Here is a 22130-nt window from a genome sequence, read left to right on the forward strand (position 1 = left end):
TTTCTCTCTGTACTCTCTTCTTTCAAGAACACATAATTCTTAGAGGCTCTGACTCAATAAATGACTTATGTAATTTGATCTAACCTTGACCTATCAATCTACAGAACTCTAGATAGAAGAGTATTCTGGCTATCATAAACTCCTATATCCTCCAACCACACCTCAGATTCAGCCTACCTAAATCTGAGCACTTCTCACCCCTCTGCCTTCTCGAGATACCCATCTCTCCCTTAGATTCTTTTTCAGTATCGTCTTGTTTCTTCAAGGTATGATATTTGAGAATCCTCCCTGACTCTTTCCTCTTTGTTGTCTCATTTCTTCTTCATTCATATCTAACTTCAGCAGAATCTCCCTTGCCTGTGTCTCTCTCATTCATTCCTTCCTTTCCAGTCCCATAACTATTACTCTCCTGCATTTTATGTTTGAGGATCTGCACCATGGCCAATCTCTGGTGTCCCCTTGACTCTGATTTCTCTTTCCTTCAATTCATTCTGCATCTCCAAGCCTTGTGAGTTTCCATGTTCAATTTTTTAAAAGGTGTAACTTCATTCCAGAAATTTCACAGCCTCCTGCTAACTTGTCTTACATTCCCTCACTTCCACCAGGGCCGGCATCTGCCCCAGCGTCTGCCTTGGCCCTTTAAATGCCTAGGTCTTTCTCTCCAACTTTGCTCATAAATTTTTCTCTACCAGGGATCACTCCGCCCCCAAACTTGTTTGTCTTAACCTTTCTTCAAAGCGCAGCTCAAGTCCCATCCCCTCCTGCAGGCCTGCCTCTGTGATGGCTCACTCTGCAGGTTTGTGAACCTTGACCCTGTCCACCGCCCCTCACACCCAGCACAGCTACTTTTCATTGTTCTCTTTCATGAAAACTAACTTTCTTTAATACCACAAGACTGTGCCAGTGACTTCAAAGTAAAGACCATATCTGGATGCCTCGTTCCTAAGTGCAGAGCCTAGCACAGAATTGGAGCTCAGTGTTTATTGAATGAAGGGAAGAATTAAACAGAGAATTAACGAATGCCTGCTCTGGCGCTGAGACTCGAGCTGTAAAGAGGTCCCTAGTCTAACGAACTTGAGGCAGGCGGTTGCCGGTCGGTGGATATCCAAATCAAGGAGAAAACCAAGTGCGGATGTCTGGGTTTCATGTGAGAGATCTTAATTTTCACAATCTGCAGAGGGCAGAGGGGAAGGAAGCTTTCACTACATCAGACTGTGTTGGGTTGGGCAGATTTCTGCAATTTAAAATAGTGGTAGTTCCTGTCACCGCCCCGCATATTGCTCTGTCCCCAGCAAGAGTCTACCCACTGAGTTCCAGTAGTTGGGAAATAGGTCGAAACGACGTTCAGGTTTTGGTCGCCCGGTACCTACAGACACTCTAATAAAGGCCCAGCAGGGAGAGAAAGCCCTTGCACATGAAGGCCCTATAGCTCAGGGGTTAGAGCACTGGTCTTGTAAACCAGGGGTCGCGAGTTCAAATCTCGCTGGGGCCTCGTCTGTACTTATTATTTTCAAATCTTCCTCACCAGCCACCCACCTCTCTCTCGTAACTTTAACCCCTGCGAAAATTCCGCTCGTATCTTCTCGCCAGCGTCCAGAGGTGCCAAATAAACACCCAAGCGGAACCGCTTCCTCTCAGTTTCCAGTACTAGTGCGCAAGTGCTGCTTCGCTGCCTAGATTGTGGCTGAGTCCATTACAAACTGCGGGGAGGGCTGCCAGCCTCCGCGGACGCCTTGGCTGTGCGGACCCGCAGCAAGAGCCCTGAGGGCGGCCGGAGCCGGAGCGGGGCTTAAGGGCGGTGGGGAAAGAGATGGGATCGAGCCCTCAGCACCCGCTCTGGGCAGATTTAGAGCCCAGAGCAAGGTCCCCTCCCCACAGGGGAAGAGCCGGCGTCAGCTGTCCAGATTTGGGGGTCCGACAAGTTTACATGTTTCAGTGGATTTTCGAACATTTAAGTATCTCAGCGGGAAAATTAGCGTCGGGACTTGGGTCACTAAATTTGTTATTGACTCAAAGAAACTGTGGCTTCCTCTTTGAAAAACCTTAAAATAGTTTCTCCAAGTCAATTCTCATAGCAACATTGGGTTTAGCCATATGTATTATATACCACAGCCTATCCCTCCCCTACTCTGTGGACGTGTAAGCGGAAGAGAGAAGCAGCTCGCATGTGCAAACGCTCCTGGATTTGGAGGCGAGCGCAGGAAGTGTGGAAAAGAAAGGCCCAGGCCAGAGCTCCGAGGCCCGCCCTTCTCCCTGGCTCGCAGTTACGCGATCAGAATTGTATGTTCCACCACCTCAGCCCTTAGTTCTCCGATGCCCAGGTGTCCGCTCCCACTTTAGACACACATCATGCCAGGGAGGTCCCGGGCAGCGCACTACGTGAAGAGAACAGCCCGGGGGCGAGCAGATCGCCACGGGCCGGGGCGGCCTCGGGATGCACAGGCTCTAGGTGCGCCGGTGAAGAGCCCACTGGTTGGTCCTGCTTGGAAGCCCGTACCTGAAGCAAGAGAATCCAGCTCTAGAGGGGCTGTCCGCAGAACCGCGGATGTAGGACTTTCTCCTAAGCTGGCTGCTACGTGGTGTCCATGCACCGGCAACTAGTGGGCCATTATGCACGAACCTCTGCTTATTAATGTCCTCAATATAGAAGAGTAGGCATACTTTTTCCGTGCTTCCTTCGATAGCTCAGCTGGTAGAGCGGAGGACTGTAGTATACAACGGTATAGTCATCCTTAGGTCGCTGGTTCGATTCCGGCTCGAAGGAAGGGTTGGAATTTTGAGGGTTGCAACCACCCAGCGAGCGAGTCGTTGCTTTCCTGTTTCTTACGTCGTTTTCCCTCTTCTAGAGTCATTTTCTCCAGACCTTACCCCGTCCCAAAGATAAACTCAGCCTGGTTGTATGAACTTCGAGAATCACCTCTTGAAAAGTTGGACTTGTTGGGCACGGTTCTCAGTAAAAAAGGGAGTGTGCACTAACTCTTCCAACCAACTAAGGAAGTTCTGGGTTTGATGTTCTAGCTGAGCTTAGGTTGCTGCCTGAGGTCCAAAGTTTGGAGATCCAAGACCGCTCGTTGGTACAGAATATATATATATATATATATCCTGCGGCCCTTGGGACTCTAATTTGCGGGACAAACCCCTGAGACCTTCATTCACTCTATACACATACATCCACTCAGGGGGAGGCCCTTTTAATTTATTCAGCTGTTTATGGATTTTTATAGTTCCACAAAAAACATTTTGAGCTGGAGCAGGAAGGAGGAACAGGATTTGACGTGAATTGGGATGAGACTGGGAGAGAGAATTCCAGACTGAGGAAACAATTTAAGCAGAGGCAGAGAGATGGAACATTTGATTCTCATTCTGGGAAACTGCAGGGGTCTGGACTTTACGAACACGCCCCAGACTGGTTCACCTCCAACAGATCAAAATACTGGCTCCCCGTATGTTGATGCCCATCAGTCCTGCCTCTAGGATTTTTAACTCGCGTGAAGCAGTAGCAGCCCGGCAGATACACATCCTGTGCGTCTGTCCTGGGGCTCAGGACCCTACAGTGTTGCAATCGACCCCAGCTCGGGCCCTCAGGCTCCAACTCGGTTCTCTCCAGGCTCCCTCCAGGCTGGAGCTCAAGGCTAGACTCCTCCCGGCGGGGCTTGCGGGAGCACAGACAGGTGGCCTGACGTCTGAAAAGTTGCCTCTTCTCACCCCATCCGGCGTCTGGAGGCGTCCAGGACAAGGATCGAGGAGAATTAGCGAGGCTGGAGTCAGACGTGAGACTTCTTGAAGACGGAAGAGCTAAGCAAAGAGAAAGGTAAATGTCGCAACAGAAGATCAAACTCCAGAGCAGCCTGGCAGCCAATTGCTGACGGAGAAGTAAGATTCAAAGAAAAAGTACATAAGCATTAGTTACTGTGGCTCGTCGGGCTAGGGGTATGAGTCTCGCTTTGGGTGTATAGAGGTTCCGAGTTCAAATCCCGGACGAGTCCACACCGTTAACACTTTTTTCCCTCTACCTTTGCTAACCGCTGAAAAAAGCTCAGTTCTGTACAAACTTTCCAGCGTTCCAAGCTGTTCTACAAAAAGATTGTGCGGAGCCAAACTGCCTGGCTTCTTGGACTCTCGCCAGCGGACGCCTGGGAGGGGCAGCCTCGCTCCCGGGAGCAGGGGCCAGGGTCCCGCCGTCTGCAGCCCCCGCAGGCCGTGTCCTCACGGCCCCTGAGCGTCGGGCTCGGATCTCCAGGCTCGCTCCCAGCCCAGGTGGGGACCCACCCCCTCCGCCTGGGGCGGGGGCTGCTCTGATGCCTGCGTCGGAGGCGGGTCCTGGAGGAAAGCGCCTTCTCGGAGAAACCGGGCGGGGCCTCAACTACAAAAAGGCTCGCACCCCGACGTTCCTCTCCTCTTTGTGTCTTTGCGTTTCTACCGGCTCCGCATCGTCCTTACAGGGAGGAAGAAGCGGGTGAGAAGCAAACACTTCTCTTTCCACCGTTCTACCTGTTTCTGCAGACTTGTTCTGAGGCCGAGGTGGGTTCACACTCCTCCTCCTCCAGCTCCTCTTCCTCCATCTCCCCACCCCCCTCCTTTTTAGTAGTTTCATCAGGGGCGTTTGGGTCGGGGGAGTCGCCTCTTAGCAGAGGCAGTGTGGGGCTCGGTGGGGAGGCGTTTGCGGCACCGGACTGGAGGAGCTGAGGAATGGGAAGGAAGGTAAAAGTCCAGTTCTTGTAGAGTTAGAGATTCCCCGTTCCTACTCCGATGCTTATTTTCCGCAGCTGAGTGGAGATGCCAGCGTGAAATGCCTGTTGCCTGGAACATAGGCTCTAAGGGGGACCCCAGAATTGGTGAACCGAAGGAAATCCGGGGAGGCCTACACTTCCTCAAAACTAAGGATTCTTCTGCTTGGTACCCAGGATGATCGCCAGATTTATGAAACGGGTCTTGTCCAGTTTTTGCAACCATAACTGACATGTGGGAACTCGTGTTTTCGTTTTCCGTTTGCTCCTCTGTCTCCTCACCCTTAACCCACCTTCAGCCAGAGTTGAGTTCTTTGAGACATTGCCAACAACCTCTTCTCTAAGCTTTCTTAGTGGAACCTTGGGATCCTCAGCTTTCTTACTCTGTGACAGCACATCAAATGGTAACAACACAGGGCTTATTTAGGCAGGATGGTAAAAACAGTTTCAGCAGCATTCTGGGGCCTGGGGAAATCTCAAGTGAGCTGTAGGGGAGCAGAATATGCCACCCCAAAACGTCTCTGTAGCATATTATTTTAACCTGGTTATTTCCTAAGAAACAGCAGGCAAGGGGAAAATCCTGAAAGCCTAGTAGGAGTTAACTTTTTGTAATAAGAAACATTTACATTTATAAGGGAAATCTCCATTTGTAAGAGTGTCTCCCTCGCTGTCCCTGGAAGAAGAGGATGACCAAATATCTGCAAACTCTTGCCTGCTGGAGAAAGCCAAGACTTAAGTTTGCATCACAACCCTACTTTTGTTTACTGCGCTTTTCCTGGTACCCTAACATAACTGACTCTCCCCACCGTCAACATCCTTTTTTGCCTTGAAGGGAGGATGGTATTTAAAGAGAGAGCTTCTGCCATTTTGGCGAGTTACTCAGTTTTCCTGGGTCTCTCTAATGTGTCCATGATTTTAAACATCTGTTTGATTTTCTCCTGTCAATCTGTCTCATGTCAATTTGATTCTTAGACCAGCCAGAAGAACCTGGAAGGGTGGAAGAAAATGTCCTCTTCCCCAACAGAGCCAAAACCTTTCCTGTGTCATTGGGAACCTCACAATCAAGTCATAAATGTAATCACTAGAGACCCAAGTGACATAATTATCTGAATAGCACATGGCTAACTTCCCAGAAGCAGCCAGAGGTATTCAAAGAGCCACTTAACTACACAGCTACTAACTAGTTAGTGCAGAAGGATAAGACACTTTATTTCAAGCAACTTTTTAACAGATAATGGGGGAGTAAAATATTTTGGGAATATATGGAAATAACCAAAGTAGTTTTCTCTTAAACAGCAACTTTTCATTGGCACCTTTAAAATTATCTTTGATTTCCTAGAAATCACTAGTGTGGTGCAGTGGGAAGCGTCTAGTCCCTGGAACTGCATATATTCACTGGGCGACACATATTCTTTTTTCGTTCCTGGTTCCTCATCTGTAAAATGAGGGGTTGATAGATAGTCTCTGAGGTCCCTCTTCTAATTCCGACTGTAGGATGTTGGTAACATGACTCTTATATGAAAGAAGGTACTCCAGTAATATAGAGAAGAACTATAGTTTGGCAGAGAGGCTGGGGAAAATCATTCTAGGAAAAGAGGAATGGCTCTGGCTATTGTTGAAAGAGCAGATGTGAGCTTATAAGCAGTCAAAACTAAGGGGTTTGCCGAGTTACTGTTGTAAGCATTTGCCAGTGTGATTCATAAATTAAAGTAGATGGCCAAGAAAGTGGACCACAGCAGGCCAGTGAAACCCCTCTTTAGTTTTTATTTAATCTTTATTTGAGCAAAGAACAATCTCTGTAAACAGCTATTCTCCGAACACATTGAAATACCTGGGAGAGAGTGAATGGGCACAGAACAAGAGTTTGTTGAAAATGGAATGTTTAATGTTTGTCTTTGTTTGGAAATATAGGTGGGTCAGCGGGACTTTGTCCCCATCCTCCCTCAATCAATAGTGTCCTTTACTTCCTGGAGGTAGAGGTGTGACCTTTATTTCCATGTGGGCTTCATCCTCTTTTAACCATTACTTCTGTTACTAAATAAGTTTCATGCTTATAGACCTAAAAAATTTTGAGTTATGAAGGAATTTAGAGATTAATCCCTTCCCTCCATCATCTACTTTTATAATTAGCCTAAAGGACAGAATTAAACATATGTACTCTGCATAAAGGGAAAAGTACACCAGCACTAAGGCCTTAGAAGGAGAACCCATGCTTCCTGTGTCCATGTGCAGGAAAGCTATTGGCTTTAAGGAGAGAGAGAAAAACATTTCAGGAAACGGGGTATGGCTTTAAGTTCAAGCTGTCAGAACATATGAGCTTTTTTTTCAATTGGCAATTGCTTCACATCTATTAAAGTTACTGACAAAAAGATATAACATTCATTAATCATAGATTATAGGTAGTCCCTCAGTATCCAAGGGGGATTAATTCCAGGACTCGCCAAGGGTACCAAAATCCAATGCTCAGGTCCCTTAGATAAAATGGCATAGTATTTGTATATAATCTATGCACATCCTCCCTATACTTTAAATCATCTTTAGATTACTTATAATACCTAATACAATGTAAATGCTATGTAACTAGTTGCTGGGGCACAGCAACTTAAAAATTTTGCTTTTTGGAAGTTTCTAGAATTTTTTTCAAATATTTCCGATCCATAGTTGGTTGAATCCAAGGATGGGGAACCTGTGGATGTGGAGGGTTGACTGTAGTTCCTCATTATAAGTATTTTGAGTAAGCACTTAGATGCATTTTAATGAAATAGTAAAACTTTCTTTTTTAATGTTTTTCAAAATCTTATATTCTGTTTCATCATAACCTCATTGTGCCAAGGTGAAAAGAAAAACAATTAGAATGAAAGCAATCATTCACCATTCACCAGCTGGCTTTTGGCATTGTCAGCTCTATGGACAGGTTGTGAAATCTCCAAAGGTTGTCGGGTGAAACCCCAGAGGAAGAGAAAGGACTCGGCTGTGTTCAGAGGCTGAAGGCTGCCCCCCAGCACTACTGCATAACTCTAAAATCAGAGGCTGATCTGTTTGTGTGAGCTGGTGCTTGCACTGGTGTTTCAGGCCATGGGACTGTATGTGCACGATTTTGGAGTGGAGTATCTAATCTCTGCTTTTAGGCGATTTATCAGACTAGGGTGGGGTTATGTTGATCAAGTCATCTTGATCCCCACAGACTGTGGGAGTTGGCTGCTTCCTGGTCCAGGACTGCTGAGGCAATCAGGGTGTCAGCAATGGGTCTGGCAGCCTTCTCTGCAACAAATGATAACTTGTTGATAACTCTTTTTTTTTTTTTTTTTTTTTGGCCTCATGAAGCATCATTGTAAAATCTTATTTCCCTAACCAGGGATGGAACCCTTGCCCCCTGCATTGGAAAGAGGAATCTTAACCACTGGACTGTCAGGGAAGTCCTGATAACTTTTTTTTAAATGGTATTATTTGTATTAATAAATCTGAACTCACTACTAAAAGAAAAAGATCTTCAGATTGAATCACAAAGCAAAACCCAGCTGTGTGGTTTGTAACGGTTGATAACTTTTTAAAACTCAGTTCTTCAGTTTATGTTTAAAAAGTGATGTGTGATTAATTTACAGTAGGTGCCCCTCTCAAGCAGTGTGTTTGCCCATAAAAGGAAAGTGAGTGTTTGGGCACGTCGTTAGACCCCGTAGAGCCCCACATCCTGCAACTGCTCTTTGCTCTGTTAAAAACCAAAATTCAACCGAGTAAATTTGAAGACCTAATTGACTTTTTTGAACGATTCACGAATGGGGCAGCATCTCATCTAGTAGATAAGAGGTGCTCCGAGGAGCTCTTCAATGGAAGGCTTTTTTTTTTTTTTTTTTTTAATAAAGGAACTCCTTTATTTATTTATTTATTTTTGGCTGTGTTGGGTCTTCGTTTCTGTGCGAGGGCTTTCTGTAGTTGCGGCAAGCGGGGGCCACTCTTCATCGCGGTGCGCGGGCCTCTTATTATCGCGGCCTCTCTTGTTGCGGAGCACAGGCTCCAGACGCGTAGGCTCAGTAGTTGTGGCTCATGGGCCTATTTGCCTAGTTGCTCCGCGGCATGTGGGATCTTCCACAGACCAGGGCTCGAACCCCTGTCCCCTGCATTGGCAGGCAGATTCTCAACCACTGCGCCACCAGGGAATCCCCCACAATGGAAGGCTTTTACACTCAGAAGCTGGATGAGGCAAGAAAGTTATTAGCAAAAGAAAAAAAAGGGTTGTTTCAGTCAAGGGCCCCTGCTGTTTGATTTCAGAGTTTCCTCATAAGAAAAACTGGCTTACATAATACCCACCTCACACAGTCTTGGTGACGGTTAAATGTAGTCATGTATATGAGCGCTTCATAGGGTGAAAGGTAACACTGATTATTATAATTATTATGATGATTTCAAGTGCATTTGTTTTACTGGTAGGCAGCCTGTCTTCAGTTGACACCTAAAATACAGGGAGACTGAAAACTTGGAGGTGGCTGGATGACAATAGAAGGTTAAGGATTTTTAAGAAGATAACAGTGTCCTAGATCCAACATCAGTGAAGGTGGGTGCTGAGGGCTTGTGAAATAGTTGGCCTCCTGCTGCTACCTGATATTTGAAACCATAGGATCTATAAGTGATCCTGGTGACCTTCAGTCCACTTTCTATGCAGGCAACGAATCCACTTTGCGAGTGGATGCAATGTCAGTGTTGTGTTGATGGTGGAGATAATCAATTGTACAACTGTGTTACAAGGAACAGAAGATTGAGTGCTCACAGTTAGTCATTTGTGGACAGGTAAAGAAGAAAGGAAAGAGAAGCCCAGGACATATGATAAGGATATTTCTGAGGGTTAGTAAGGGTTAGTAGCTGGGAGGCTGAGGTCAAAGGCAGGGTGCTAACAGCTGCCACATAACCTTCTCTGGAAGTGCTTTCCTGGTTCTGTGAAACCTACTTAGCACCCTTTCATGAAACCAAATTATGTGGGTAAACAGAAAGCACAGTGGAGCAACATCCTGCTGAGAGACCCCATCTTACTCTGCAGGCTTCTTCTGAGGCAGTTCTTAGAGCTGGCCCAAGAAGCGACATCTTCTGGATCCAGATCATTGCATGGGAACAATGAAACCTCGGTCCTGTCCTGGGCAAAAGTAAGAACCACGATGTCAGGAAAAGCAACTTTGGGACAAGAGGCCATGTTTATCAAACTTTGCCTCTGGAACACGTCTCTAATCTGTTCAGGTGGATTAATAGTTGGCCCGGTCATGCCCAGGGAAGAGGTGAATGACTCTCATTGTTTGTCCAAGAGCAGTGTCCTTGGTTTGCCTGTCTCTGCAGAACTGGGGATTTTTAGATCTAGTCTCCCCACCCTGTTCATCTGATCATTATATAATCAGAACCAACAGGGGCCTCCAGGTTCACACAGCTGGAACCCATCTCCAGGAACAAACAGCTGGAACCTCTCTTCAGTTGGAGGGAAACTTCCAGGTTTTTGTAAGATTCTTCCATCTGGGTAATCTGTTGTTTTATTTATTTACTTGTTTGTTTGTTTATATACTATTTTTAGCTGTCCATCCATTTCAGTGAAACTATTTCCCCCCTTTTAAAGCCTCTGGGCCCAAGCTCATGAATTAAGAAGAAAATGAATTAGATTCCAAAGTTTAAAATGAAAACAGATTTCTTTGGGGGATATCCTATATCAGGGGTCCCCAACCCCTGGGCTGTGGGCGGGTAGCGGTCTGCGGCCTGCTAGGAACCGGGCCGCACAGCAGGAGGTGAGCGGCGGGCGGGCAAAGCTCCGTCTGCCGCTCCCCACCGCCCTCATTACTGCCTGAACCATTGCCCCGCCCCCGTCCGTGGAAAAATTGTCTTTCTCAAAACCGGTCCCTGGTGCCAAAAAGGTTGGGGACCACTGTCCTATATGTAGATAAAGGGAAATTAGTGCGACTAGGAGCAAGCGGAGGTTTAGGAGAGACTCCTAAATTGTGATAAACTCCCCAAAGATTTGGTAAAGCTGTTTGCTGAAGGGCATCCGGAACCCCCCCCCCCCATATAGGCATTGTATGTGGCTTAACAAGAAAAGAAACAGAAAGTACATTTTAAGCTCTGTTTTCTTTTCTTTTTCGATATTTATTTATTTGGCTGCGCCGGGTCTTAGTTACGGCACATGAGATCTTCGATCATTGTTGCAGCATGTAGGATCTTTCAGTTGCGGCCTTCGAACTTAGTTGGCATGTGGGATCTAATCTAGTTCCCTGACCAGGGATGGAACCTAGGTTCCCTGCTCTGGGAGCACGGAGTCAGCCACTGGACCACCAGTGAAGTCCCAGCTCTGTTTTCTTATAACCTTCCCTGATAATTTCTTTCCTTAAGAAAGTTTTGGGGGAATTCCCTAGTGGTCCAGTGGTTAGGACTCTGTGCTTTTACTGCGGAGGGCGTGGGTTCAATCCCTGGTCAGGGAACTAAGATCCCACAGGCCGTGCAGTGGGATCAAAAAAAAGAAAGAAAGTTTTGGGTGCTCTTTGAAAGCAAAGTGGGACACATCCCAAGATCAAAAGAAGGTACACTAACCATAGTTACTCGTCATTAAAGGCCAAGGTAATTCCCTGGTGCATAAAGTTTGGTGGATCCCTTGAATACAAAATACTGCCTGTGGGGAGAGGAAGAGAATGTTAATTTTTAAAAAGACCAAGGGATTGGTTTGAGAGAGAGGATAAAGTTAGTCTAAAGAACATTTGGAACAAATTCCACTGACACTTATGTGCTTAGGTCTAGAAGGATATGTGTAAATGAGTCTGACCACCCTTGACCAAATGTGAGGCTCTGCACCGTTGGCCTAGGCAGATTCACTTCTGTACCACAAATAATCTCTTATTTGTTTTCTTCCAATTCCCTTTTACCTCTCTTTTTGGGAAATTTAGAATTGCATATATGCTTGTGGAAGGTGTGAGTGGGGGGAGCAGATGTTATATAGTGGTGGCCACTATCACCAGTGGTGTGTATTTGCTGGGATTTGGTTTCTGGATGTCTCAGGGAGTCAAGATTACAATAAGCCTGAGCAAACTTTAGCTGAGTTGTTATAGAACGAATGTGTAAATTTTGTAAGTCAGAAACAAAGATATTCCTTTACCTCTGCAGATTGGGACATGAGGGCCTTCAAACTCCCAACAAACAAGTGGCTTTTTAGGGTGACAAGCCCTGAGGTAGGGTCAGCCCAGTGCCTTAACTAGAAGCGGTATGGGCTGGACTTACACACCGAGCCTTCAGGGATGATGCATACCGGTGAGATTGGGCTGCAGACCATCCTATCATCTCTTTCTTCCAGCTGGTGCCTTGTGCCGCCAACTAAACTTACACAAACTTATCTTTACAATTCCATGGTCACTGGACTTCTGCTAGTGAAACTAGAAAGGCTCTCTTATGCTTAATGAGAACCAGGGAATTTCAAACTTTTAGAGCTAGCAGCTCTCATTTTATAGATGAACAAATTCAGGCCTGGAGAAGAAAATGAAGTCAGTCATTAAAAAAAAATATTATTGAGGGTCTACTGTGAGGCAGGCAGTATGATACAAGGCGAATAATATGAGTCCTGCCCTCCTGTAGATTATGCACGAGTAGGAAACACTGAGAAGTAAACAGGTAATTGTTCGCTCAAGATCCCATGAATAATGGTTTGGGAATGGCACCCATGAAACCTGACAAGAGGTAAATCTTTATTTTGTGGGCATATCCTGAGCTTTGCGACTTTTGCTTTGACACTGGTGAGCTGTCCTTGGGCTTAATATCTAAAGCGTAGAGTGGTTGGACAGAAACTGTAGACAGACCTGCCAGCTCACACCCTCTTCGGTGAACAGCAATATCCCCTGTACAATACTGGCACCTCCTACAAGGACCCACTGTTTTCTCTACAGCGTGGGAGACAGCGTTCCTATCCACCACTGCCACCTAATGACTCTTTTGGGTACTACCAGCTCAGGTTCTACTCCCAGATTTTTGGACTCTGGGATTCCGGCCTCTGCTCCCTGTGTGACCTTTAAGGACCCTTCCAACCTTGACAGCCTGCCATTCTACAATTGCCTGTGACATTAGAAGGCAATATTTGTCCATCGCAGACCAAGAGACTTAACTGATTACAATTCAAGAAAACTTTGTCTTCCAAAAAACTAGAAAGAGAAAACACACCCAGGAGACTGAAAAGCACAATGTAAATGTAAAGAGCTTGGCGCATGGGGAGCATGGCAGCCCAGCAGCTGTGTTGGAGCAGCGGCCATATAGGACTACTTGTTATTCTTTTATTTGTGACTCTTCCAATCATGTACCACTTTCTTGCTAACCTCCCAAGAACACACTTTGGCTGCTGCTATTACAGATCATACTCTTATGTGCTTAATGGAAACCTTTTCAGTGACTATTTCTTTATTTCAGAATTGAGGAATGACCAAAGAATTTCTTAGTGTATAATTTGGTAATTCTTTGGCAGTATACCAAATTTGTCTACAGCTATGATAAAACAGACAAGGTAGAGAAATGCCCCATAAAATTGATTCAAACTACCACGAGGGCATGACTCTCTCTCTCTCTGAGCCCCTCCATGTGTCTATCCACATGTACTGTACTCTTTTTCCTCCTAATAAACACTTTACTTGCTTCACTAAAAAAAAAAAAAAAAAAAAAAAAAAACGGAAGAAAGAGAGGTCATTTCGCTCACCCTGTCACATGCCTTCACATGTAACCAGCAGAACCCCGATCCTCTTGTGTTTCTAGAGTCACAGTTGTACTCCCAGGGCTGGTTAGCAACACTACAGGCTCAGTGCTACAACCTGTGGCCTCTTTAAGGGCTACAAAAATATTTAATACGAAAATATGTTTATTGACTTACACACAAGAAAAGCACAATATAAAAATTAATAATTAATTTAATATCCATGACACTATACCAATTATTATTTTTTAAATAAATAAATAAATTTATTTATTTATTTATTTTTGGCTGCGTTGGGTCTTTGTTGCTGCGCACAGGCTTTTCTCTAGTTGCGGCGAGTGGAGGCTACTCTTCGTTGTGGTACACGGGCTTCTCATGGCGGTGGCTTCTCTTGTTGTGGAGCACGGGCTCTAGGCACACAGGCTTCAGTAGGTGTGGCACGTGGGCTCAGTAGTTGTGGCTCGCGGGCTCTAGAGCACAGGCTCAGTAGTTGTGGCGTACGGGCTTAGTTGCTCCGTGGCATGTGGGATCTAACCCGTGTTCCCTGTGCTGGCAGGTGGATTCTTTTTTTTTTTTTTTAAACATCTTTATTGAAGTATAATTGCCTTACAATAGTGTGTTAGCTTCTGCTTTATAACAAAGTGAATCAGTTATACATATACAATATGTTCCCATTTCTCTTCCCTCTTGCATCTCCCTCCCTCCCACCCTCCCCATCCCACCCCTCTAGGTGGTCACAAAGCACCGAGCTGATCTCCCTGTGCTATGCGGCTGCTTCCCACTAGTTATCTATTTTACATTTGGTAGTGTATATATGTCCATGACACTCTCTTACCCTGTCACATCTCACCCCACCCCCTCCCCATATCCTCAAGTCCATTCTCTAGTAGGTCTGTGTCTTTATTCCCGTCTTGCCACTAGGTTCTTCATGGCCTTTTTTTTTTTTTCCCCTTAGATTCCATATATATGTGTTAGCATACTGTATTTGTTTTTCTCTTTCTGACTTACTTCACTCTGTATGACAGACTCTAACTCCATCTACCTCATTACAAATACCTCCATTTCATTTCTTTTTATGGCTGAGTAATATTCCATTGTATATATGTGCCACATCTTCTTTATCCATTCATCTGTCGATGGACATTTAGGTTGCTTCCATGTCCTGGCTATTGTAAATAGAGCTGCAATGAACATTTTGGTACATGACTCTTTTTGACCTATGGTTTTCTCAGGGTATATGCCCAGTAGTGGGATTGCTGGGTCGTATGGTAGTTCTATTTGTAGTTTTTTAAGGAACCTCCATACTGTTCTCCATAGTGGCTGTATCAATTTACATTCCCACCAACAGTGCAAGAGTGTTCCCTTTCCTCCACACCCTCTCCAGCATTTATTGTTTCTAGATTTTTTGATGATGGCCATTCTGACCGGTGTGAGATGATATCTCATTGTAGTTTTGATTTGCATTTCTCTAATGATTAATGATGTTGAGCATTCTTTCATGTGTCTGTAGGCCATCTGTATATCTTCTTTGGAGAAACGTCTATTTAGATCTTCTGCCCATTTTTGGATTGGGTTGTTCGTTTTTTTGTTATTGAGCTGCATGAGCTGCTTGTAAATCTTGGAGATTAATCCTTTGTCAGTTGCTTCATTTGCAAATATTTTCTCCCATTCTGAGGGTTGTCTTTTGGTCTTGTTTATGGTTTCCTTTGCTGTGCAAAAGCTTTTAAGTTTCATTAGGTCCCATTTGTTTATTTGTGTTCTTATTTCCATTTCTCTGGGAGCTGGGTCAAAAAGAATCTTGCTGTGATGTATGTCATAGAGTGTTCTGCCTATGTTTTCCTCTAAGAGTTTGATAGTGTCTGCCCTTACACTTAGGTCTTTAATCCATTTTGAGTTTATTTTTGTGCATGGTGTCAGGGAGTGTTCTAATTTCATACTTTTACATGTTCCTGTCCAATTTTCCCAGCACCACTTATTGAAAAGGCTGTCTTTTCTCCACTGTATATGCTTGCCTCCTTTATCAAAGATAAGTTGACCATATGTGTGTGGGTTTATCTCTGGGCTTTCTATCCTGTTCCATTGATCTATATTTCTGTTTTTGTGCCAGTACCAAACTGTCTTGATTACTGAAGCTTTGTAATATAGTCTGAAGTCAGGGAGCCTGATTCCCCCAGCTCCATTTTTCGTTCTCAAGATTGCTTTGGCTATTCGGGGTCTTTTGTGTTTCCATACAAATTGTGAAATTTTTTGTTCTAGTTCTGTGAAAAATGCCAGTGGTAGTTTGATAGGGATTGCATTGAATCTGTAGATTGCTTTGGGTAGTAGAGTCATTTTCACAATGTTGATTCTTCCAATCCAGGAACATGGTATATCTCTCCATCTATTTGTATCATCTTTAATTTCTTTCATCAGTGTCTTATAATTTTCTGCATACAGGTCTTTTGTCTCCTTAGGTAGGTTTATTCCTAGATATTTTATTCTTTTTGTTGCAATGGTAAATGGGAGTGTTTTCTTAATTTCACTTTCAGATTTTTCGTCATTAGTGTATAGAAATGCAAGAGATTTCTGTGCATTAATTTTGTATCCTGCTACTTTACCAAATTCATTGATTAGCTCTAGGAGTTTTCTGGTAGCATCTTTAGGATTCTCTATGTATAATATCATGTCATCTGCAAATAGTGACAGCTTTACTTCTTCTTTTCCGATTTGGATTCCTTTTATTTCTTTGTCTTCTCTGATTGCTGTGACTAACACTTCCAAAACTATGTTGAATAATAGTGGTGAGAGTGGGCAACCTTGTCTTGTTCCTGATCTTAGTGGAAATGGTTTCAGTTTTTCACCATTGAGGACAATGTTGGCTGTGGGTTTGTCATATATGGCCTTTATTATGTTGAGGAAAGTTCCCTCTATGGCAGGTGGATTCTTAACCACTGCGCCACCTGGGGAGTCCAAGACTTGGTGTGTCTTAATGGTCTTTGTGTTCCAGGACCTAGCACGGTGACTGGTACCCAGTAGGGGCTTATGTAGTGTTTGTTATTAAATCGGTTAATATGAATTAAAGAGTGTGAATGGATTTTGTAATGCTACAACTGATAGAAACGTAAATTTTCAGGGATAGGAAAGAGAGGTTGGGGCTGGAAGGTGTGTCCAGGAAACTTTTAAATAGACTTTCCAAAGGAATCGATTGACAAGACATATGAGACTAATGAGGAAAGGAAAAGAAAAAGATATGCTTAGGTGATGGAGGATACCTGATTCATGACTCCCTGTCAGAGGGAAAGGTCCCTGTCCTTTTAGCCTAATTTGGCAATGCTTCTGTACCCCTACTGCATCTCCTTTTGCTCTTGTCAGGAGCCTTTGTTGGAAGAGATGGTGATGGTCCTGAGCCCCCTGTTTTTCGTCTTCATGCTGGGTCTGGGTCTGACCCCACTGACCCTGGCTCAGGATGACTACAAATACAGACACTTCCTATCCCAGCACTCTGATCCCAAACCAAAGGGCCGGGATGACAGATACTGTGAAAGCATGATGAGGAGCCGAAACCCGATCAACCCCTGCAAAGATGTCAACACCTTTATTCATGGCAACAAGAATGACATCAAGGCCATCTGTGAAGATGAGAATGGAAAACCTTACAGAGGCAATCTCAGAATAAGCAACTCTCCCTTCCACCACTTGCAAGCATAAAGGAGGGTCCCCCCGGCCCCCATGCAAGTACAGAGCCACAAGTGGGTACAGAGTCATTGTTATTGGCTGTGAAAATGACTTGCCCACCCACTTTGAGGAGTCCTTTATCCGTCCAAGGCAGTAGCCTAGAGCTGGCTCTGCCCTTTTTTCCTTGCATTTCCCCCTCATACTGTAGCAACATTCATTGCTAGGAATCCAGAAAATGAGCTGCTGATCTTTTGTTTTCTGTTTTACAATATGCTTAATAAATAAAAACGTCTCTGAAATCAGTAAGAATCAAAGTCTTCTCACTGATTCTTGGTCTATTGATCTTTCCCCATTTTCTCTATTCAGCTGTCCCCTGAGAGGGTTGGATGGGATAGAAATGCCTTTTTCCTTATCAGTCAGTTCCTTATCAGGCATTAAGGAGGTGGACTTTACCTTTCTGTGAAGGTAAGGATGTTAAATTCATCTTACAGAGATTGCTGGGAAAATTCCAGGGCTCAAGGCCACTAAGCAGAAGTTTTAGGAGAAGCAAATTGTTTTGCTGTCACCTTTAATAAGCCAGTATTACTTTTACAAATGTTAAGCCTTAGGAAGAAGAGTTTAGGACTAAATACCAACAGATTAATTACACTCTCTCTCTCTTTCACACACATACACACACACACACACACACACACACACACACATTTGTAATCCTGCATGAATACCAAAATCCATTCAGGGTAGCCACTCTTACCTTAAGCAGGAAGTAATTTGATATTGCTTTGAATGGAACACTGCCAGGATATTCTCATGGTTATTTTATATAAAGATCAAAAAATTGATTACTACATTATTTTCTCTTTAATCTTTTACTTTATCAACTGACGTCTGGCAACTTTGAGGTCTTGGGGAGGTCAAAGAAAGATTCCAAGATTATCCTTTATTCTTCTTCAACTTGATATGTTTTCAAGTAAATACAAACTTAGGTTAACAATTTCTGTAAAATATGCTAATTAATCCACAGGTTCAGTGGTTAACTTCCTGTTACCTAATTTCATCAACAGATGCCTGGATATTTTATTTAGAAAGTAGTTAATAAATTACAATTATGTATCACTAGTTTTGCCATCTTATGAATGACTATAGTGGTCACAGTATTCCCCATGGTGGCCTCCCCTGCTGCCTACATGCCCTGAAATGGACCAAAAGCCCTGGTTCCTCAATACCTGGGTTATAGGCCAGTGTCCTGGTGCCACAGAGAGCCCACCCTCACTGAAAGTACTCAATTTATGGAGGAAAGGATGAAAAAGTAGGTTATGGGTACACACTCAACACATGAATATATCTGCCTTGAATTCATCTATTTCAAAATTGAAAACATTGTCATTTCTTTCTGAAGTAGGGAGAAGGGTTTTCCAAACCTCTTTTATTAGAAAATTTGTCTTGGGACTTCCCTGGTGGCACAGTGGTTAAGACTGCGCCTGCCAATTCAGGGGACACGGATTCAATCCCTGGTCTGGGAAGATCCCACATTCCTCGGAGCAACGAAGCACGTGTGCCACAACTACTGAGCCTGCGCTCTAGAGCCCACGAGGTGCAACTACTGAGCCTGCGTGCTGCAACTACTGAAGCCTGTGCACCTAGAGCCTGTGCTCCGCAACAAGAGAAGCCACCGCAATAAGAAGCCCACACACCACAACGAAGAGTAGCCCCCCACTTACCGCAACTAGAGAAAGCCCGCGTGCAGCAACGAAGACTCAACACAGAAAAAAAAAAAAAAAAGTTCTGGAAATGTATAGTGTTAAAAAAAAAAAAAGAAAGAAAGAAAATTTATCTTACTATAAAGTCAAAAAACCCTTAGGAAGCGAGAAATTTCCAGTGTTTGGTAGACTATTTGGATTTTTTTTTCTGGTTCTCCAACCAGGACTATCTCCCTAATATTAGGTAATGGGGCTTCCAAACAGACTCTTGCCCACTCACGGTCTTGATGGGGAAAGTCAAAGGCATGGACCATTATTACATTGATCACATCATAGTTGTGAAAACTCACATCTCCAAACATCTACTTAGAGCATTATTATTGCATACCCTGCCCTGGTGTTAGGACACATGATACTTTCCCAGGAAATCATGTGGCAATGGGATAGGGTTTTTCCTGACCTGCTGATGGAGCTAGCAGCTGAGTAGCCAACCCTAGTAGTTTTTGCTCTTGATCTCTTGTTCTCTCACAACCAAAGTTTGTTTAGAATGAAATGTTTAGTCACAGGCAAGTCATTTAATCTCAGGTCAATCATTTGAAGAATTGAAATCCTAATCCACTATGTTTTGTTGACTTTGCAAGGAAAAGAGAAGAAGAACCCCCAAATGTCAAGTCCTTTGAAGAATGGTGACATGAAAGAAAGAAAATTCCATGCACTTTGGAGAGAAAGCGTCTGTCTAGGGACATAGCATAAATGCTAATAGCTGAGATATTTTGGCTTAAAAACAACCTTCTAATCTCTTGGGAATACAGGTTCTCTACAAACTAAGAGGGAGGGTGTCAATAATATGTGCAATTCAGTTTAGTTGTTATTATATCAGATTGAGGGAACAAAGGAAACCAAGAAAAATGGAAATTGTAAAAATGGCCATTGCTGACATTTACTGAACACTTAACCATAGACTAGGCATTGTGATAAGCACTTTACATTGATTTTATCATTTATTCTTCACAACATTCCTAAGAAGTAGGTATTATTATTATGCTTATTCTACTTGTGAGGAAATATACTGAGAAAGGTTAAGTAATTTCTCCAAGGTCACACAGTCAGTGTGGCAGAACTAGGTCTTTGGGATCACAGTATCAAAAGAAGTTCTTACTGAGATTTGACGTGTGTGGTGGAGAAAGCCTTTGGGGCAAGCTCTAAACAAAAAGTATGTGTTGGGAGGATTTGGGGATCATTTCATTTTCTGTTGTAGGTAGAACCTTGAGATGCACCCATTGATGTCTACATTGGACTTCTGTTCATAATATTTTTCCATGTCTTGTTAAATCAGTTGGTTACTGTGGCTGAGGTCATGGGTTTGCTCTTGTATGAATAGTTTAATCTACTCTGTAGCTAGTCATCTTGCTAAACCATGTTGTTGGTCACAAAGAAGCAGGATGAGAGAAAGTAGACAGAATTGTGCAAAATTGGATTTGGGAAAAGCAACCCAAAGTACATTGTTGTGATGAAGCTCTTACCCAAGTGCCAAGTGTATCTTCAGAAGTTGTATCCAGTGGTCCTGGGGTTGAGGGGTAAATCGAACATCATTTCTTCCTGCCATCCTGCTTCCCACAACTCCTTCACTTCCCTCACTTCCCAACTCCATATAGCATATCTGCGGCAGCAGACACAGGAATATGACATAGAGCTTCGTATCTTTCGGTGCACAGGCAAAAGGTGGTTGTGAACTTAGAAGCTGGCATTTAAAAGAATGATAGTTATGTTTGATCCTAATCATTATCGTTAAGGATAGGCTGTAGGTGGAATAAAGTGCAGGTCCCTCGTGAGCCGTTTAATCACTCACACAGTGTGATCCACCATCATGAAGCAGCCTCTTTGAAACAAAGGACAGTAGTAACCATATATATCAAACTAGGTGTTCAGCTGGGGCTAACCCTTGGACTGCATTGTGTAGAAATGGACCTGTCTGACGCTCCAAAAATTGTCCTTGCTGCTTTGGGTTGCTCACTTCCTGTTGAATCAGGGATGATTTTGCCTGCCCCTTGGTTTCTCTCTAGGCATCTCCAAGGTAGTGATGGCTCTCCAGAGGACCCATGCATTACTTCTGCTCTTGCTGCTGACCCTGCTGGGGCTGGGGCTGGTACAGCCCTCCTATGGCCAGGATCGCATGTACCAACGATTCCTGCGGCAACACGTGGACCCTGATGTGACAGGAGGCAATGATGGCTACTGCAACTTGGTGATGCAAAGACGGAAGATGACTTCACATCAGTGCAAGCGCTTCAACACTTTCATTCATGAAGACCTTCAGAGCATTCGTAGTATCTGCAGAACCGCCAATATTCAGTGCAAGAATGGCCAGATGAACTGCCATGAGGGTGTAGTGAAGGTCACAGACTGCAGGGAGACAGGAAGTTCCAGGGCTCCCAACTGCAGATACCGGGCCAAGGCCAGCACCAGACGTGTTGTCATTGCCTGTGAAGGTAACCCAGAGGTGCCTGTGCACTTTGATAGATAGATGCCACCCAGCAGGGGTTATGGCCCAGCTGCTGGCCTTTAATTTACTCCTTAAATAACAATGAGTAATGCATTTGAGCTGTCCCAGGCTCTGTCTCCACTGCTTCTTTCTTTCCTTTTTTTTTTTTTTTGTTCATTATATAACCAATTCTGTTAAATACATTGCATGAAAGAGAAAGATGAGACATAAACTTATAATGAATCTGAGCTTTTCTGTAATAAGCTTCCTTCTATAATATTGGTCAGCTTTGCTCTCTCTAATCTTATCCTCTGGAATTTAGTCATTATTTAGCACTTCAAGAATTTCAAGGTGCTTTCATCTAAGTTATCTCATTCTAATACCATAGCACCCTTGGGATGCTGTTACCATAGCACCCTTGGGATGCTGCTGCTAGTGTTGCAATATACAAAAGCCCAAAATTAAGAGATTTGCTAAGACCAAAAGGTTAGTAGAAAAACTGAGACAAAAGTCTAGTTTACATGGTTACTAATCCAGGGCTTTTTCCACTTCATCACAAGGAATGTTTTGAAAATATCTGGTTTCTGTTATTCCCAAATGTCAGCTGTTGGGGGAAGCATTACAAATTTGGAAATAGACACTGGCAACATGAGAGCTCTATCTGTATAATGTGGCAACCTTGCTGTGTTTGGATCTAATAAGATCAAGAAATGATACAAGGGATTTTCTTTTCCTCTTCCCAAACTTTTGAGTCACTCTAGTAAGTCAGAGTATTAAAATGTACTAGATCATTAAGACTCTTCCTGACTGAAAGATTTTTCAAGTTTTCCTTATAATAAAGGAAATAAGATACCTTCAATTCCAGGTATTTGAGAAGACTATGG

At 43.9% G+C, this 22130-nt stretch overlaps 2 protein-coding genes and 2 non-coding genes across 5 annotated transcripts; all 4 read left to right on the top strand.

Annotated features, from left to right (window-relative positions):
- Window positions 1–1419: 1419 nt before the first annotated feature.
- On the top strand, window positions 1420–1492 carry TRNAT-UGU (transfer RNA threonine (anticodon UGU)). Its single transcript has one exon. It is a non-coding gene; the product is annotated as a tRNA-Thr (tRNA).
- A 1182-nt stretch (window positions 1493–2674) lies between these two features.
- TRNAY-GUA (transfer RNA tyrosine (anticodon GUA)) lies at window positions 2675–2764 on the top strand. The gene is given in 2 exon segments: window positions 2675–2711; window positions 2729–2764. It is a non-coding gene; the product is annotated as a tRNA-Tyr (tRNA).
- A 1618-nt stretch (window positions 2765–4382) lies between these two features.
- On the top strand, window positions 4383–22124 carry RNASE4 (ribonuclease A family member 4). Of its 2 annotated transcripts, none has more exons than XM_007180489.3 (2): window positions 4383–4521; window positions 20828–22124. In XM_007180489.3, exon 2 carries the CDS (start codon window positions 20845–20847, stop codon window positions 21286–21288), a length of 444 nt encoding a protein of 147 aa, XP_007180551.2. In that variant the 5' UTR covers window positions 4383–4521; window positions 20828–20844; the 3' UTR covers window positions 21289–22124. The 2 variants fall into 2 exon arrangements, with proteins under 2 accessions (XP_007180551.2, XP_007180552.2); XM_007180490.3 differs by lacking the exon at window positions 4383–4521 and adding an exon at window positions 10116–10221.
- On the top strand, window positions 4389–17367 carry ANG (angiogenin). Its single transcript, XM_028166128.2, is given in 3 exon segments — window positions 4389–4521; window positions 16762–17078; window positions 17080–17367. Coding segments are annotated over 2 exon segments (441 nt in total). The 5' UTR covers window positions 4389–4521; window positions 16762–16779; the 3' UTR covers window positions 17222–17367.
- Window positions 22125–22130: the final 6 nt, after the last annotated feature.

The sequence above is a fragment of the Balaenoptera acutorostrata genome, chromosome 3 (genome assembly GCF_949987535.1).
Source record: "Balaenoptera acutorostrata chromosome 3, mBalAcu1.1, whole genome shotgun sequence".
NCBI classification, from domain to species: domain Eukaryota; kingdom Metazoa; phylum Chordata; class Mammalia; order Artiodactyla; family Balaenopteridae; genus Balaenoptera; species Balaenoptera acutorostrata.

Coding starts and splice junctions, on each gene's coding strand:
- RNASE4 (XM_007180489.3), top strand. CDS start 20,845: ATGGCTCTCCAGAGGACCCATGCATTACTTCTGCTCTTGCTGCTGACC.